The 17966-nt window shown below is 45.3% G+C and overlaps 2 protein-coding genes and 1 long non-coding RNA gene across 4 annotated transcripts in view; 1 reads left to right on the plus strand and 2 right to left on the minus strand.

Annotated features, from left to right (window-relative positions):
* LOC112546992 (uncharacterized) overlaps positions 1-2791 on the minus strand; it is an 84937-nt gene extending 82146 nt beyond the window's left edge. For both annotated transcript variants that reach the window (XR_012897617.1, XR_012897616.1), the window contains exon 1: positions 1705-2791. This is a non-coding gene — a long non-coding RNA (uncharacterized LOC112546992). The remainder of the gene's footprint in view (positions 1-1704) is intronic.
* A 662-nt stretch (positions 2792-3453) lies between these two features.
* SYF2 (SYF2 pre-mRNA splicing factor) lies at positions 3454-8724 on the plus strand. Its single transcript, XM_006130467.4, has 6 exons — positions 3454-3713; positions 4653-4778; positions 5246-5363; positions 5495-5585; positions 6011-6109; positions 8184-8724. The coding sequence occupies exons 1-6, from the start codon at positions 3531-3533 to the stop codon at positions 8347-8349; spliced, it is 783 nt and encodes a 260-aa protein (XP_006130529.2). The 5' UTR covers positions 3454-3530; the 3' UTR covers positions 8350-8724.
* A 3395-nt stretch (positions 8725-12119) lies between these two features.
* Positions 12120-17926, minus strand: RSRP1 (arginine and serine rich protein 1). The gene is given in 7 exon segments (XM_075908931.1): positions 12120-13372; positions 13655-13694; positions 13696-13736; positions 14903-15054; positions 15589-16221; positions 17382-17437; positions 17643-17926. Coding segments are annotated over 7 exon segments (1170 nt in total). The 5' UTR covers positions 17732-17926; the 3' UTR covers positions 12120-13213.
* Between the last annotated feature and the right edge of the window lie 40 nt (positions 17927-17966).

Raw genomic sequence — 17966 nt, forward strand, 5'->3', positions numbered from 1 at the left:
CCATTTGTCATATAAATATTGTGCTTAGATTGCAGTGTATAATACAGAGAGCAGTATAAACAAGCCATGGTATGAAGTTTTGTTTCTACTGGCTCTGCTAGTGCTTTGTATGTAGCCTGTTGTAAATTAGGCAAATATCTAAATGAGCTGCTGTACCCCCTGGAAGACCTCTGTGTACCCCAGGGGAACGTGTTCCCCTGGCTGGGTATCACGGATGTCCATAAAATCATGCTCCTGTACTTTTAGTACTGACAAGCCAAACAATTGATTATGAAAGTTCAATACAAAGCAGTTGTAGCGAGACACTGAACCACATCTGGGCAGTTGATCCAGGAGCAAGTGCGAACAAAATATTTCTCTGATATTGAAAAAGACGTTGATAAGAAAATAACCGAGACTAAGAGATGGGAGAGGGATTTGGACAAACCTATTGATCTGGATGAGTGGGTCTATACAGGAAAAGGGCTATTCGTCTTCACTTGTTTATACATTGCTGAATAGATGTATTTTGACTCCAGTTAAGAGCCATCCTGTTTTTGCTAGTAAAGAGGTGCTCAGTTGGAGGAGTTGCACATGTGGTTGCATCCAATGCCCAGGAATGTGCTGGTTTTAAGAAAAAAATTATTAAAGACATTTATGACAAAATGCTGGCATCCTCGAGTTCCCCTGACGTGTTTATTCAATGCTTCAGCAAAGGATCTGCGCTTTCAGCAGAGCAACACATTCACTTCCTTTGTCCTGTCAGCAGCTAGACTTCACATTGTGCATTACGGGAAATACCTTGCCACTGACTCCTCTGGAATTGTGGTGCAGTAAAGTATGGACTGTCCTTGTAATGGAAAAGTTTTCACACCAACTACGTACCCAAGAACCGTGCCAAAACGAGGAGAGGAATTTAGAAATGTGGTCATACTTCGTAGCATACTGAGCAGAGGGGAGCTCCCCAGCCAGCAAGCCAGACAGTGACAAACCATGTGGCATAAATCAAATGTCTAGCTCCCAGTAAGCTAGGAGTTTGCATCCAAACACCCAGAATACCCACACGATGCAGTTTTCTGCTAAGGCTGGCAAGTGCAGAGGTGTCCCACTGCCCACTACTAGACAGATTCAGAACTGCTCCGCTTACACTGCTAAGGGAGATGCACCACAGGGGGGTTTTGAAGCTTACTATCTACATAGGTATGTTCTTATAACTGTGCTGATCACTGTTGCTCCCCTCCCTAACTTTGTGCTGGTTATTCTGTTTTCTAGAAAGTGACGCAGTAAGCCCAGTTCTCACTGCCTCTCATAAAATGTCTTTCCTTTATGGGCTAGCATCTCAGCTGCCATAAATCCATGAAGCTACCTTGATCTCTGCCACTTGGGAATCTGGCCCCATGGTTTTGATGGATGTTTGGTTTTTTTGAGGCATTGCAAACCAAACAAGCCCGCATAACTTTATGGCACGTGATTCATGTTTACAGCCTGGACGGAGCCAGCAGTATTAGTAATGGCACATGGCAGCTTTCACCTGGAAGCTGCAGGTTCAAATCCTGCTCAGGTAACTATGTACTGGCTGTTCTGTGGGTTTTATGGGTTGATGGGGCTTCAGGCTATTTTAAAGCAGAGAAGTGTCTCTGCCACAGAATTGACCTCTGGCACTGATCAGTGTCCTTGTTAGCCTTCTTAGCAGTAAGGTGAATGTGATACGAAGACTGCACTTACCTTTAGATGTGATCGTACTTCTATAGTTGAGTGAAGCACAAGGCAGGGCAACAAACTCGCATTACTGCTGTATTGGATCTCTGGATTGCATTCTCCAGGACTTTCAGCCAGCATCATTCAGGAGCATTAAAATTCACACACACAAAAATGTACTTTTCCCATTCAACCAGTCAACTGTGGGCAAGTCTGTAGAGTTGTAATACTTCAGTTAGTTACTAATACATAGAAGAGTACTGCCAAGGGTAAGCTTGCTGATGGATTCCTTCACAGCCTTAAAAGCTACAGGACTTAAAGTCTCTCAGGATGATCAGGCTGGCAGGTATAGATGGATTTCCCTGGTACTATTGGAAATGACATTTTTATGGTTCAAAGTGGAATTCAACTCTATTTTCATAGTACTTCTTCATTAAGTCACTTCGTTGTTTCCCGTCACTTGTCCTGTATAAAGAGTGGCGGAAGAGAAGACTGGTCATCTTGTTCGTTTGTAGCATGTTACCAAGTGCGATCACACTGCATATCGCATGAAGGTGAGCTGACAGCCATGTGCGGCACTACGTCCGAGGTGCCATTTCCGACAGACACCAGCCCACCACTGGGAACCCGCTGATGAGATGCAAGTCACTGCTCTCCAAGAAGGAAGCCAGGGCTCACACAAGAATGTGTCGGGGCACAACCAGCTGCCCACTGCGAGCAAGAGCCCACCTCCAATGGGCTGGAGCCAGCACTGCCGAGGTCTGACCCATCCCCTTTCGGTGCGAGCTTGGGCGAGAATCCCAGGCCAGGAGGCTCCGGCGTGGCCTGCAGCTCTAGGTGCACCCGGCTCCAGGCACTGCTCTGGAAAAGGCTTGCCTGGATGCTGGCCAGTTTCCCGCGGACCCCTGGGAGCTCTCGCAGGTTGTCGTGGGAGTGCCCCCTGCAACGGGGGAGGGGAGGCGAGCACAGCTCTTCCAGCTGCCCTGAGCTCCTCAACAGCCTCCCTGCCCTGCCCCTGGGGCCTGCCCTGTGCTCCCCGTCCAGCCCCGCCACTCCCTGCCCTGCCTTGCCCCTGCCCTGTGCTCCCCGTCCAGCCCCGCCGCTCCCTGCCCTGCCTTGCCCCTGCCCTCCCCGTCCAGCCCTGCTGCTCCCTGCCCTGCCCCTGCCCTCCCCATCCAGCCCTGCCGCTCCCTGCCCTGCCCCTGCCCTCCCCGTCCAGCCCCACCGCTCCCTGCCCTGCCTTGCCCCTGCCCTCCCCGTCCAGCCCTGCCGCTCCCTGCCCTGCCCCTGCCCCTGCCCCTGCCCTCCCCGTCCAGCCCCACCGCTCCCTGCCCTGCCCTCCCCGTCCAGCCCTGCCGCTCCCTGCCCTGCCCCTGCCCTCCCCGTCCAGCCCTGCCGCTCCCTGCCCTGCCCTCCCCGTCCAGCCCCACCGCTCCCTGCCCTGCCCCTGCCCCTGCCCTCCCCGTCCAGCCCCACCGCTCCCTGCCCTGCCCCTGCCCTCCCCGTCCAGCCCCACCGCTCCCTGCCCTGCCCCTGCCCTCCCCGTCCAGCCCCACCGCTCCCTGCCCTGCCCTGTGCTCCCCGTCCAGCCCCACTGCTCCCTGCCCTGCCCTGCCCCTGCCCCTGCCCCTGCCCCTGCCCCTGACCTGCCCTCCCCGTCCAGCCCCGCCACTCCCTGCCCTGCCCTCATTCCTCCCGCCGACAGAGGGCGCGCTGGGCGCAGACAGTTGTCTCGCGCCTCTCCCGCCGCCCTCAGGGAGGGCACAACGTCACTTCCTCTGTGCGGGAGCCGGAAGTGCCTGGCGGGAGCCGGAAGTGGCGGCGGAGGGAGCTTGGGTTGCCAAGGCCGGAGGATGGCGGCGGAGGGAGCCCCCCCGGGCGGGGCGAGCGGTCTGGGTCCAGCCCCCAACGCAGCGATTCCCTTCGGCTCCCCCGCGAGCTCGGACGAGGAGCCGGCCCCCACGGCCGCCGAGGAGCGGGCCGCCCAGAAGAGGGAGGAGCGGCTGCGGAAGTTCAGAGAGCTCCACATGAAGCGGGTAACGGGGGGGGAGCCGGCCCAGGGATGCTTAGCGCGTACGCGGGTAACTGGTCCCCCCCCCCCCCCGGGTCCGTTAACCAGGGGAACGGAAACGTTCACATTCCAGTAAGAGGTTGACGTTGTAGCCGGGATGTTACAGCGCGCGGGCACCGAGCCGAGCGCTTCTTTTGCTGCGGTCACATGAAGGGACCGTTAAAACTGAAAACGTCGCGGGTCCTTAACGCTTGTAATTAAAACCCGGGCAAAAGGGGATTCTAATCATCCCGTTGCAAAAACAAAAATCTGTTCTAGCATGTAATTCCTCTGAGGTCTCTTCTGGAAAATCACATAGTGGGAAGGCAATGAGGGTTTTCTCACAGTAGATACGAATCCTTTTATCAGAGGGCTTACAACAGTGTTACAAAATGTTCTGAACGTTCCTTTTCCATGTACCAAGGGCAATAGGAAAGAACACTGTGTGGATACAAAATTACAGCGGCATCTGTATCTGCAAAAATGAGTCATGGATATCTGCAGATGCAAAGCAGATAAACTGCAAATTTGTAGGGTTCTAGATACAAAATTTCTGTCTGCATCTGCAAAAAAATGAACTGCAGATATCCACATGCAAAGCCAGGATTATAAAGCAAATATCCATGGATTTGCAGGGCTCTATCAATGGGACACTTATCCAGCCACTCTTTGTTATACAAAACTCATCCACGGGTAGGTGGAAAGGAATAATTTCAACCTGTTCTAAAGTAACTGCTTTAATTTTATTTTTATTAATTTTTATTTCAAACATTAGCTTTAATAACTGGGGCATTTTCTGGGGGGAAATTCAGAATCTGTGCTGCAAGTGGGTGAACCCAGCTATTTAATAGGCTTCCTCTTTCTGACATTTATGATTGTATATTGCCATTCTCTGTGAATTCAGTGACAAATATTTTACTCCTAGAATGAAGCTCGCAAGCTAAATCACCAGGAAGTTGTAGAAGAAGATAAAAGGCTTAAGTTGCCAGCAAACTGGGAAGCAAAAAAGGCGCGACTAGAATGGGAACTGAAAGTTGAGGAAAAGAAGAAGGTACAATAGATGTAGATGTTGATTGCAACCATAACCTTCCATTTTTTAGCACTGTCCTGCAAAGATGTTACACTGTGTGCTGTCAGTAGTCTGTTACTTCAGTACAGCTACCAGTAGGTGCATTACATTCAAAATGTATCTAAGTGTCTCTCCTCTTCTCCTCCCCTCTTCCCCCCCCCCCCCCCCCCCCGACCAGAAGTTTAGTAACCCTGGGTAGGAATTTGATGTGTGTACAGTGCCTACAATGACTGTCATCCTAAGTCAGGACTTTTGAGTGCTACTGTTTTTATATATAATTTAAAAAAAATCATTAAGGCTCAAACTGGGATCCTTGGTGAGACTGTGTGGTATCAAATTTATGGTGTAAATAAAATTAGGAAAATATCTCCTACCTACTAAACTTGTTTATTGACTGCTGCTTATTTGTTATGTTTTAAAAACTTAAGAATTTCTTGTATTTTTATTAGGAATGTGCTGCTACAGGAGAAGATTATGAGAGGGTGAAGTTGTTAGAAATCAGTGCTGAGGATGCAGAAAGATGGGAAAGAAAAAAGAAGAGAAAAAATCCAGACATAGGATTTTCAGGTAAGAAACTTAATTTTATCTATTTATTTTCAAGTGTTGAGTGGGGGGTTACACATATTTAAGCTTTTTTTTTTTTTTTAATATAATGCAGAAAAGGTCTTCTGCTAATTGCCTTTCATTTTATTTTAAAGATTTTGCAGCTGCTCAGTTGCGCCAATATCATAGGTTAACCAAGCAGATCAAGCCTGACATGGAAAAATATGAAAAGCTAAAAGAAGAAAAGTAAGTTTTTCTTTTTGGCAGACCTATAATTTATTTTTTAAATGTCATTAACTGTAAATATGAATTGCTTTGATGAACTAGTGTCTAAATTAGTAGAAAATTCTTAATTCATGTAATTCAGACATTTCATCTTATCTATTCTTTTAGGTGCATTTCAATACAAATAACCTGTCACGCTCCTATGACAGTCATATCCTGGGTGATACTGTAGATATGTGTAACCTGTAATACACTAGTTCAAGTTTGATGTCCCTATACCAAGGGTTCTCAAACCTGTGATACCACAACCCCTCCCATCAGTTGTTCGCGACCCACAGTTTGAGAAATGCTGCCCTATACCATTTTGATAAGAGAATTATATACAAAAAATTAGTCATGTAACAAATTAAAGTTTGTTTTTCTACTGTTCTACCTCTCTCATTCAGTGGAGAAGAACTGTATCCAACAGCAAACAGTCTTCTTCATGGAACTCATGTACCATGTAAAGAAGGAGTTGATAGAATGGTTACAGATCTTGAAAAACAGTAAGTTAACAAGATATCAGATCTTTGCATTCCTAACACACAATGCCTTTACTGTTTAATTTGCTGTAGTGTGAGCATTCCTGGTGTGGTGTCTGGTAAATACACCTCTATGCAGAAGCTAAGTGTACAGTCAATGTAGCATGCCCTCTAGATGAATCTGTACACTAGCCTATATATACAGGATTTTTATGCATTTCTGTATGCATTGGAAGAACATGTTGCTGCATAGTAGATGCCCTTGCGTATTTTATTTTACATGTTGATTTTCTTTAGGCACATCAAAAATTATTTTGGAATGAAATTCTGGCACCATTCAGTAGTCAATTAGAAAATATCAATGATGTCAAACAATCTTTTTTTTATAAAACTAAAAAGATAATGCAATGCTTTGGTATATTTATCCTAATATGTAAATGTGTTCAGTCACTAATATTTTTGCTTAACTGCTCATGATAAATATGACAACAGAGCATGGTCACTTGGACATTAGATTTTAACAAAACTTAATGGAAATGTGCGCTCTCATCATAATGGGAGCAAGGAAATAGTGCTATATCCCATCAACTTTTCTCCTGCCAGCTCCTAATCATAGAAAGAGTATAGTACTCCCCACATATTTCCTTTAAAACTATAACAATTTTTTAATATTCTAAGTACCTAAAATTCATCTGGAGATCTCATCTAAAATAGGAAAAAATTGTTTTTTCACTGTTATCCATTTTTTTGTGTAAGGGTTACTGACTGAAGTTAGCACCTTTTCATTTTACTTCAAGAACCGGAATTCAATTCTTAATATTTTTCTGAGTACAGGCAGTCCCCGAGTTACGCGGATCCAACTTATGTCGGATCCGCAGTTACGAATGGGGCTTTTCTCGCCCCGGAGGACGGGAGCGGCGGGACCCCCAGATGAGCCGCGGTCCCGCCGCCCGCATCCTCCGGGGCAAGAAAAGCTGCTCCCCGTCTCCCTGATCTGCTGGTCAGACCAGGGAGATGGGGAGCAAAGCCGCAGAGGACGCCCGCAGCGGGACAGCCGCAGCGCGCCTGGGCTGTCCCGCTGCGGGCGTCCTCCGCAGCTTTGCTCCGCGTCTCCCTGGTCTGCTGGGGGCGGGGGGGCGCAGCTAGTGCCCCCTCCCCCCCAGCAGATCAGGCTTTTCTGCCCACGACACCTGGAGTAGAGCAGCTGGGGCGCTGCTGGGTTGGTCCCGCAGCGCCGCTCCTCGGCGCTACTGGACCAACCCGGCAGCACCCCAGCTGCTCTGCCCCAGCGTACTGATTCAGCTGCTGCTGGTCAGTTTCAGCAGCGGCTGAATCAGGATGCCTGGGGCAGAGCAGCTGGGGTGGTGCTCTGCCCCAGGCGTCCCCAAGTCAGCTGCTGCTGAACCTGACCAGCTGCTGACTACAGGAAGCCTGAGGCAGAGTTGCTCTGCCCCCAGCTTCCTGGAATCAGCCGCTGATCAGTTTCAGCAGCAGCTGACTTGGGGACGCCTGGGGTTCTTAAGTTGAATCTGTATGTAAGTCAGAACTGGCATCCAGATTCAGCCGCTGTTGAAACTGATCAGTTTCAGCAGCGGCTGAATCTGGACGCCAGTTCCGACTTACATACAGATTCAACTTAAGAACAAACCTACAGTCCCTATCTTGTACGTAACCCAGGGACTGCCTGTACTTATTCTATGATTTCACATTTTGTGGGGATGTGTATAGCTTTACAAGGCAAGGATAGAATATTCATGGCACAATTAGATTAAGTGCTTGAGTGCCCACAACAATACAAGTTGAGGATGTTCATCATCCTGCTGGACTAGGTCCCAAAGGGGAAAAATTGCATTTACCAATATAAGCAACATCTAGCCATATTCTGCTATTAACCTGCAACTTCAAGTAGGAGAAAACCAGGAAGTCTATACAATTACCATTTTTCACTGAGGAAATACATCCTAGTGTTGCATGGAATTTCCACTCTAATTTTAATACTATTGGCTTTTGCTGTAGATATAAGAATGTATTCGTTCTAAGGACTAAAAGTTTTCTGCACACCTCGGGTCTGAAAAATGTTAATGCAATTCTCTTACAGAATTGAAAAACGTGAGAAATACAGTCGGCGACGTGCTTATAATGATGATGCAGATATTGATTACATTAATGAGAGAAATGCCAAGTTCAATAAGAAGGCAGAAAGATTCTATGGGAAATATACAGCAGAAATTAAACAGAACTTGGAGAGAGGAACAGCTGTCTAAACTTTCGGATCTCAAGAGGCACTATTCTACAAAGCAGATTGTTCAACATAAGCTAGGCATACTGTGCTGAAAAGCTTAAAAACTGTATCAACATACTAATAATGCAAATATAAAACTTGCGATAGTCATAATATTCAAATAACTAGTAAAACTTTTTAATCCAATGGTGTGCCTTGTATACATGCTTGAATGATGGTGGGTGTCATAGTTGTACATAGCTTTCCCTTCCAAAGGGGGCTAGTGTTGTCAATTTAGCAAACTTCAAAATGACTGTTACTCAGATCAAAACCTGAAGTTTTATAAATGTAGTTTTTGTTCGAATCAGATTTTGTGAAGTGGTTTTGACCATTTAAAATAGATGTTAACTAAACAGAACTGTGTGCCTGACTTTTTTTTAAAGCATTTCTTCCACACTAACAGGCTACATCTAGACTTTTTTTAATGACAAAAAGTTTTCCGTTTAAAAGCATTTGCGGAACAGAGCGTCTAGATTGCCACGGATGCTTTTCCGCAAAAAAGCCCTGATCGCCATTTTCGCGATCAGGGCTTTTTTGCAGAAAACAAATCTGAGCTGTCTACACTGGCCCTTTTGCACAAAAGTTTTGCGCAAAAGGACTTTTGCCCAAACAGCATAGTATACAGCATAGTATTTCCACAAGAAGCAGCCAGTGTAGACAGCTGACAAGTTTTTCTGGAAAAGCGGCTGATTTTCTGGAAAAACTGGCTAGTCTAGACACAGCCTAAGTGTATAGGATCTTTCAAGGTCAAATGTAGCCCAATTTGAGTCCTGGTGTGTGGGGCAGAAAGACAGATTGATATATCCTTGTTCTGTATAACATTGGAAACATTTGATTTTGCTAATCTTATTGAGAGATGTTCCCAGTTCTGCTATACAACTTTGCTAACCTGGTCCTGTGGTCCGGATGCCTGATCAGGGCCTCCCAAAACAGGTTCTGTTTTCTGAGCTGAAGGAAGGATGGAGGAGTGTTGGGGACCAGAGGAAGCAATTTACGGACACGTTGAAGGCAAACATGAAAAAGTGTGGCATCGGTGTACACACTTGGGAGAACCTTGCCCAGGACTGTCCCTCCAATAGCCACCAGCAGTTGCCCCATTTATGGTAAGACCTGTGGCTCCAGAATTGAGCTAGTTAGCCGTCTACGGATCCACAAATAGGAGGATAACAGGAAGATGTCCTACTCGTTATCGAGTGACTGCTGAGGGAGATGTGACAGTGGGCAAGTATCTAATTTCTCTGCTGCAGTTTTCCCCGTTTGTACAAAGGCAAGGGTAATACTGCCTCCCTGAAACTCATTACAAGTGTATCTTCCTACCTGCTATGCTATGATTAATACATGTGAGCAGGTGCTGTGAATATAAAAAAGTTTTCAGGTAGACATAAACCTCTTACTAACATAGTAATGCCAAAGAAGCAAGACTTCACATGATCCTGGGGGAGGTCTTCTACTGACTGCATATGGGAAGAGGCTGTTTCTTTTGATGCTGTGACAGACAATGAATTCAATTCTCCTTGGAGTTTGATGGGAGGGTGGCTCATGCTCTGCAACCCACTTGACGTAATGGTGCTTTCAAATAGGAAACTTAGTTTTAAGTTTATATCCTGTGAAAGCACTTGCATAGTAATGTTTGTTTCAGATATGCTGCAGGTTTGTTAACCTTTTGTTTATGCCTGGCTCGGTTGGTCTGTAAACTCCTGAAACACGGGATTTACACTGGGGGGAGAAGGCAATTTTTGATGGGGAGCCACTCCGGGAATTTGGTAAATGGTGAGAGGTCACACTCTTCCATGATACTAATAGAGGTGGTGTGGAGTCTGGGATGGAGGTTGGGTTGGAGGAGGGGGTGTGAGATCTCTCAGGGAGTTTAGGAGGAGGGGGTTGTGAGGGGCAGGAAAGGAATCTGATGTGGAGGAGTGGAGGCCGGGTCTGGAAGGGGATTTGGGTGCAAGAGCAGGGGTGCAGAGGGTCTGGGTAACTGGCTAGTGGTGTTGAAGGAGAGCAGAGGGTGGCAGGCTGGGGTGTTAGAAGCAGGCTCTGGCCAGGTGGTACTTACCTTTGTGACTCCTAGCCAACAGCCCAGCTTGTTCCTCAGCCAGAGTCCCTGCCTTCCATGCCCCAGCACCAGTTGTAGTGGCATTTGTGGCTCTGAATGCTAGGAGCCCAGAGGGGGGAGGAATACTTCATGCAAACAGGCAGCTTCCATTGGCTGGAGACTGGCCAAGGGTGGCTGCAAGATATGCTCGGGGGTGGAAGCCTTTTCCCCTCTCCCACGGGGCTTGCAGCAATGTTCAGTGAGCTGCTCTGCACAGTGTGCAGGGGCGGGGCATGCAGGGAGACTGGCAGAGGCTCCAGCCCATAACCTTTCAGATGCGGATCTGGCCAATGTGAAGGGGCTAGAGTAGTGGTTTTCAAACTTTTTTTCTCATGACCCAGATGAAGAAAATAGTTGATGCTTGTGACCCAACATAATTTGACTAGTGTGTGGGCTCTAGGGTAGGGCTGAGAGCTTTGGGGTGTAGGAGGGAACTTTGCCTGATATTCCATGACCCACTAGCAGCTTGTGACCCATAATTTAAAAATGTTCTAGCCCATGGCTTTTCAAAATAAAAGACAAAGTTTGGGAAATGTGGCTGGATGGTAAGAGGGAAAAGGACCCTGGGATGGGAAGTATCAGGGTTCAATTCATCTCTGGGGGCATGTGTAAAACCTAAGCCTCACCCTTCCCACTGAAGGTGGTGTAGTGGAAGATGGAAGAGTCCGAGAACAATGCCTGCATTAAGTGGTAAAAAGGTTGGGGGGATAGTTGATCCCTTATCACACTCAGAACAGCCTTTTGCCCACAGAGCTTGTTTGTTAAAGGACAGGGGTGCAAGAGGTTAATGAAGCAGCAAATTAGTGGTGGTATAAACTGGAAATCTTTCTAGTTTGACACAGCCTTCATGTACTTGGGTCTTTTTGAGTAGCTCATTTCCTCAGTGCATGTAATCACAGAAGCAACTGTACCCTTTTCCCAATGAAGTAGGAGGAGCTAGAGAGTATGACAGAGCAGAGCAGTGTTGTGAAACAATGGACTTTCTCACAAGCTGCATCATTTACCATGACTATAAGCAGCAGAGCCATCAGCCCCCTCATCTTTTTCTCCCACTTTGTAGCAATTGTCACAGTAAGTTCCTACAAGCAGGGGGAAAGAACTCTGAACACATGAGGTTGATGCTGAAAGCACAACTAGAGCCCAGGAGCTTAAGTGATGCTCATGAGTTTTCAGTTTTGTTGCAGCTCCTGAATAGGCAGTGAGTATTCCTATACAGCACTGCAGTGTAGCCAAGACAGGGGTGTGTAGTAATTTTTGATACAGGGGCCAATCCCACATTCTGGTAAGTGGTCCATGATTGTATTTTTCTATGGCTAGGGTGGATGCTACATTGAAACATTTCTATTTGATTCCTACTGGTGATGGGGTGTAGTAGAGCTCCTCCCCACACTGTTCAGAGTTGACTATCCTGAGGAAAGTGATTTATTCACAAGAATAGACCACCACAAAGGTGGGTTTATTTCAGCTAAGTCTTAAGAAAAAGAGTGTTGGACATTTCCTAGTCTAAGACTAATATTTCCATTGGTCAGCTAAGGGAAGTGCAGCTAAGGGTGGTTTTTTTTGGGGGGGGGGGGGGGGGGAAGAAGGTTGCAATACCTAAACAAAGAGTTTTGAAAGTAGTGCATGCTACTTTACTAAAAAAAAAAGACACCACTGCATACAATGCAAATTTTATTGTGCAATCTATTTACATAAATTCCAGTTCAGACTTCACCCCCCTCCCCCAAAAAGTGAAGTGTTGTAAAATACCCTTAAGCCCCAGGAAATACTTAAACCTCACATTTATCTTCAAACACTACAAAGTTTAGAACTGCTGAGGACAGAAGGTTACTGTACACCAATGCTTCATACTGAAAGTGGCACAGATCACCAGTATAGGTTCAGGACTAGAAACAAATTAGGATAATATAACTTCGATTATCTTCACTCATCTCCTTAACTGCTTTGGAGTCCAGAGTATTTGAGTGTTATGATTTTAGAGGGGATTTGGTCATAAGTGTTTACAAGTCTGGAACTAAAGATGACCTGTGCTTAAATGTTAAGCATTAGAATTTACGTCCAAATTATAAAAAAGCAGGGACTGATCCCTTAAAGATTTAAAAAAATAAGTAAAGATGCTTGCATAGCAATCAATCCTGCAGAGATATTTAAGAATCATTCTCTGGAATAGGCTTATAAAAAAAAGCAGGGTAGGCCTTAAACATTTTCAAATTGAAATCCAGGTGTTGGTATAAAAAAAAAAACTTTAAAAGTTGCTCCAACTGACTGACTTTCATATTTGCTTGTTACTTCATTTACTCAAAGCTAAATAAATGCCAGTTTACACCCACAGAGCTCAGACAACAAACAGAGGGCAGCTTTCCAGCATAACGGATTACATAGGGCCTTCAAGTTGCTACCACACTTCAACTTTTGAAAAGTGAAACAGAGGTTTTACTTAACTACATTATGAATGTTCATCAGTCACTGCTAAAGTAAGATTGAGAAAAAGATTACCCACCTGTAATTTCTACTCCATTAGTGATACAAAAATATTTACAAATATACACACAAGATTTCCACCACTTGTTTCTGAACCACTGTGCTGTGTTTTCATATCTGGAAAAAACCTAATGTGAAAATTAGTATCTTTAAAATGCTTAAAAATATACTGAACCTGATGCAAGGATTTCAGACATCACTTCTGGAAATAATGCATTTGCCAATAGTTCACAAGGCAGTGAAAGGTACTAGTGTGCTCAGAAAGATGCACTTAGGTGAAAAATTTAAAAAATAAGCGGTTTTCTTCCTTCTTGATAGGAACCCATTGCCCATAGGGATTTTGCTTTGTATCTTCTTTTCCCAAGGATACTGTTGGCTCTGTAGCAGAGGGACTTCCTGGTTTCTGGAGTACTGGCTTTGCCACTGTGTTCTAGAAAGAGATACTTGTTTCAGTGACCAGTTTTAAAAATTGAAGATCCACAATGCTACAGTTTACAAATCTATGGCTTACTTCTAAACGCTCTTTCCTTCAGAGCTCCTAAACTCACTAATTATATCCCTAAACACCACATTTCTCTGAATTACCTAGCTATATTATAAGAGGGTAGGTAGTAAGAGGAACTCAATTGACTTCCAATGTTAGGTTCAAAGTACTACACACATGCAAGTAACTTGGAAATCAGTATTTTCCATCTTAGCTATATGTACTTACATTAAGGCTGAAAGATATGACTTTTGTTGTGGGAGCTCTCAGTTCCACTTTTGGTTAAGTCTTCTGTTAGTCTTCTGGATTGCTAAAGAAGGAGGCTCAGTTTAAAACATGGTTACAGATGTTCTATGTGAACTAAGGAAATTCTCTAGAGTATGTGAATATTCTAGTATAAATTCTCTACTTTACTGATCAATAGTAGCTTAAATTATAGAGTACTAGAATGCACATACTGATCAGTGTTGATAACTCAAATTAGAAAAGTTTTGGAATTTATCAATACAATTGTGTCAATGTACATGATATAAGGCTATACATATACATGTTTTAGCTTTAACTAGAGAATTTAAGTGATAATTGACTAAGCATGGACTTCACAAACTGAAATGGAATTGTTACAGCAAGCTGTGTGTGAACCCTGTATCCACCCTGCAGAGCTTTGGAGAAGGACAATAAACTTATCTGCAAGTGATGCAGGCCTCTTCTTCTGTAATCTCTCAATATCTGGAATATATTACATACATTATGCCTGTGCCATTTATGTAGTTGTCTAAGAAACCCTTATTAATTTTACTTTGACACAAAAGTTTGGTAGCTTGCTATGTAGTTACTATTGTAGAGATCATCCGACCACATGTAAAACATTAACATTTCTAGTACAGCGCCAGTTAAACCTGAATAAGTTACTTCTTTTCCCTCCCTTAATTCACAGTAACTAGAGCCCACAAGTCCTTTAATTACCACCAGATTTTCTTCATCAATGTCTGGAGACCATATTCATGATTTCTATAAGACAGAAATACAGCATGTAAAATGCATTTGGGGTCTGGGTGTGAGATGTCTGGGCACAATTTTGATGCACATGAAAACTGACAGTTAAAGATCATCTTTACAAAATCCTAATAGGCTTTGGCAAGTGACTCCCTAATTGTTTTAGGGCAAAAACAGATCAGCCAATGAAACTGGCACTTCCTATAGACTGGCAATTTCTCTCTCCTAACATGCCATTAGTGGCAAGTTTGTAGGCAGAGAGAGCAGCCAACCAGGTATGCAGTAGGTCTACAAAAGTTGTTGGCATCTTGGTAAGTTTAAAAGCTTTTTGACGTTTTGTCATGAAGTAGTACTTGAAAATTTAGACACTTTGCAATGGAAAGCAAAGGCAAACAGCTTTTCATGCATGTCATGTCAGTAGCATAGGCCTTAAAAAAAGATGTTTACCTTTAAATCTAGATTTCTCTAGTACATAATTACCTCAGACTCCACAGAATCTTCGCTTCTGCATTTTCCACCATTTGTCTCTTTGGATGTGCTGCAGACTCGCAAGCTAGCTGGCAAGACTATGTTATCTGTTCCCAGGGCTTTTGCAGCATTAGCCTTTGCAATTTCTAGGAGTTCCCGCCTTTCTACATTTAAAAAAAAAATCTTCTGTTAAGATAATCCTGGTGTAGTGACTAACACAAAAAGAAACAGTCCAGTGCAAGTCATTTTCCTTTGGAAAAAGCATGTTTCCAAACTAAAAAAAAAAAAAACTTAGATACTACACCCTTATTAAACATAGTTAATATGGCAATTCTAAAAAGAACATAACATGGGGCAAAGCAATCCCAGTCAGAGTGGTAGCAGAGTTAATCTGTAGCTTTAAAAAAAAAAAAAAAAAAAAAAAAAAGAGTAGTCCTGTGGCACCTCAGAGACTAATTCAAATATTTTAATATGAACTTTCATGGGCAAAACAACACCCACTTTATTTCTCTCCAGCTCATCTGATGAAGTGGCTTTACCCCCCCAAAAAAAGTCAGCTGACCTTCTAAGACAGAAATACATCCCTGAGTCTATATGACTCTAGCAACAGGAAAAGCCTGCAAGTGAGTCAGTCTTGAGTTCATCTGCTTCCTAACATGGATGGGAAGGAATAGTATAGCTACTCCGAGTGTAAATACCTTTTTCACTTAAACGCAGAGGTGTTCTACTATGAGATCTTGTTCGTGATCTGCTTCTCCAACTTCTGTAAGCCTCAGGATATATGGTTCTCCCAAATCCATAGTATCTTCGACCTCTTGATCGTGATCTGCTCCTTGAAAAACTTCTATAATATGGTCTTCCACGAGACCATGACCTTCCACGAGACCTGGATCTGGTACGTGATCTGTATCTTGGAGGAGAACGATGATATCTCCTGTACATCCTAGGATGGTACCTTCTTCTGTATTGAATGCTACGTGATCTTGACCAACTTCTGGAATACGATCTGGAGTATCTTCTATACCTTCTGAAACCATTTCTTCTAGCTCGTGATCTTGATCTGCTTCTGGACCTACTCCAACTCCTTGAGGAAGCTGAAGTGCTTGAACTAGAACGTGAACTGTAAGATGATCTGCCAGATGATCTTGATGATCTGCCAGATGATCTTGATGATCTGCCAGATGATCTTGATGATCTGCCATGACTAGTATTAGACTTTGAGCGACTCTCTCTCCCCCTTGGTGAGCTGAGAGTTAAGTCATCCATGTAGTTTGTCATAGCCTCTGTCTTTGTGTTTGCCTTCAGTTTATCTGAACATCCAGTTTCAGTTCCTGTTTAAAAAGATTGGTCTAACATTTATTCCTTGCCAAGACAAGCTAAAATCCAAGTTGTAACTTTGTCTTCTACAACTCACAAGCCTTGTATAGCTAGAAGTGAAAAACGTAAAAGCTGTTTGGCAGTCTTACTTCTGCCCTAGTTCTGTTTCAAATTTCTCTTAAGAGTTTCTCCCTGGCTTCCACATGCATTTCCATAAATGACATCAGAATGTGGCTAAATTCCCTAAAAAGCATACGGCTAATACCTAGTTATTTTGTGCAAAGTGAGATACTGCATTTAATTGGTTGTGCCATTTAATTGTGATTTTTTACAGATGTTCCAACAAAACTATTTTCAGTTTCTAAAGGGTTATTTTACATGGGGGAAAAGAATTTGTTGTGAAATGCCTTTGCCCAATGAATAATCCCAGTAAAGACATCAATTTATACACAAATACTAGAAATGTTAGTTTGCATTCTTAGCTCTAGTAAACACACAGAGCTAAGATGGCTGCCATCATAGCAACAGCTGCCACTGTTTTGGTTCAGTTATTAAGATGGTAGTGCATTCTAAAGAAATACTCCCTATTTCCACCTTTTAAGTCCTCTCTTGCTTTTATTATAACTGCCACCTTCTTCTGCTTGAAGGAACTCCAGTGAGGACTACATACAAATGCCAGAAGTGAATGAATTAAGAATTTATGGAGCAAATCTTAGGACTTTATCACCACACCACCCACAAGCACAAAGCCTTTTTATTTCCCTCAGTATTAATATGAATAGCTTCATTTGCATATCCAACTTTGCCTTTAAATAAATGCAAAGGTTGCAAGTCCTGGAGCAGGGTGCACCTAGAACAGGGAGCCCCGCAGTGAAAGCTGGGTTCAGTGCTGCATGTGTTCAGAGAAAGCAACGTTGGCATCTCTACCCCCCCCCCCCCATGGCCCAGAGGGTCTCCGACCTGCCCCCCAGCACTTGGGTGCATCCTCAGAGCACGGCGCACAGCAAATGCCAAGGTGTGCGAGGACACGGGCAGGAACGGGGCTGGCTGGGCAGAGAAACGACTTCGGAGGAAGTGTGTCTGGCCCACGAAAGCTCGTCACCCAATAAGCCATCTTGTTAGTCGTTAAAGTGCTGCAGAGTCCTGGTTTGTTTCCCTGCTCACGGGCACTTACCACTGGGGGCCGCGGGACTCCCCTGCTCCTGGCTCCCGGGGGGCATCTGCGGGCTCCTGCAAGGACACGAGCGTTAGCGCGCGAGGCGAGCCCCCCCCCCCCCGACCCACAGTCTCCCCAATGACAAGAGCCGGCGGGGCAGCCGGGTTGGTCCGAGCCCTGCAGCCCAACAGCTTCAGGGCGCAGACGCTTCCGCGGGGAAGGGCACGTCCCGCCGCGCAGGCGAGGGAGCGGGTCGGGCCTGCGCCCCCAGTAACTCACCGGCCCCAGGAGGCCTGGTCCCCGCCACACGGATCCCGGGCTTGCGGCAGCGCCTGAGGGGACAGCCCCGTCTCGCGGGTCACGGCCATCGCGGGCACAGCGCAGCCTGCCGGACCGGGCCCGCCGCCCTTCAGCCTCCTCCCGACGCCGCGAGCCGCGCAACCTGGCAACAGGCGCTCGAGCCGAGCCGCTCTCAGCCGACAGCGCGAGCTGCCGCCCAACCGCCACTAACCGCCGCTCCCGACTGAGAAGATTCGAGAACCGCCGCACAGTTTATGTAACCTGGGCAACAGGGCGCATGCGCCGCCGGGGGCCTAGAAGTTT

This window comes from Pelodiscus sinensis, chromosome 25 (assembly GCF_049634645.1).
Source record: "Pelodiscus sinensis isolate JC-2024 chromosome 25, ASM4963464v1, whole genome shotgun sequence".
Taxonomy (NCBI): Eukaryota; Metazoa; Chordata; order Testudines; family Trionychidae; genus Pelodiscus; species Pelodiscus sinensis.

Coding starts and splice junctions, on each gene's coding strand:
- SYF2 (XM_006130467.4), top strand. CDS start 3,531: ATGGCGGCGGAGGGAGCCCCCCCGGGCGGGGCGAGCGGTCTGGGTCCA. Junction 3,714..4,652: donor GAGAGCTCCACATGAAGCGG/GTAACGGGGGGG, acceptor TTTTACTCCTAG/AATGAAGCTCGCAAGCTAAA. Junction 6,110..8,183: donor GTTACAGATCTTGAAAAACA/GTAAGTTAACAA, acceptor ATTCTCTTACAG/AATTGAAAAACGTGAGAAAT.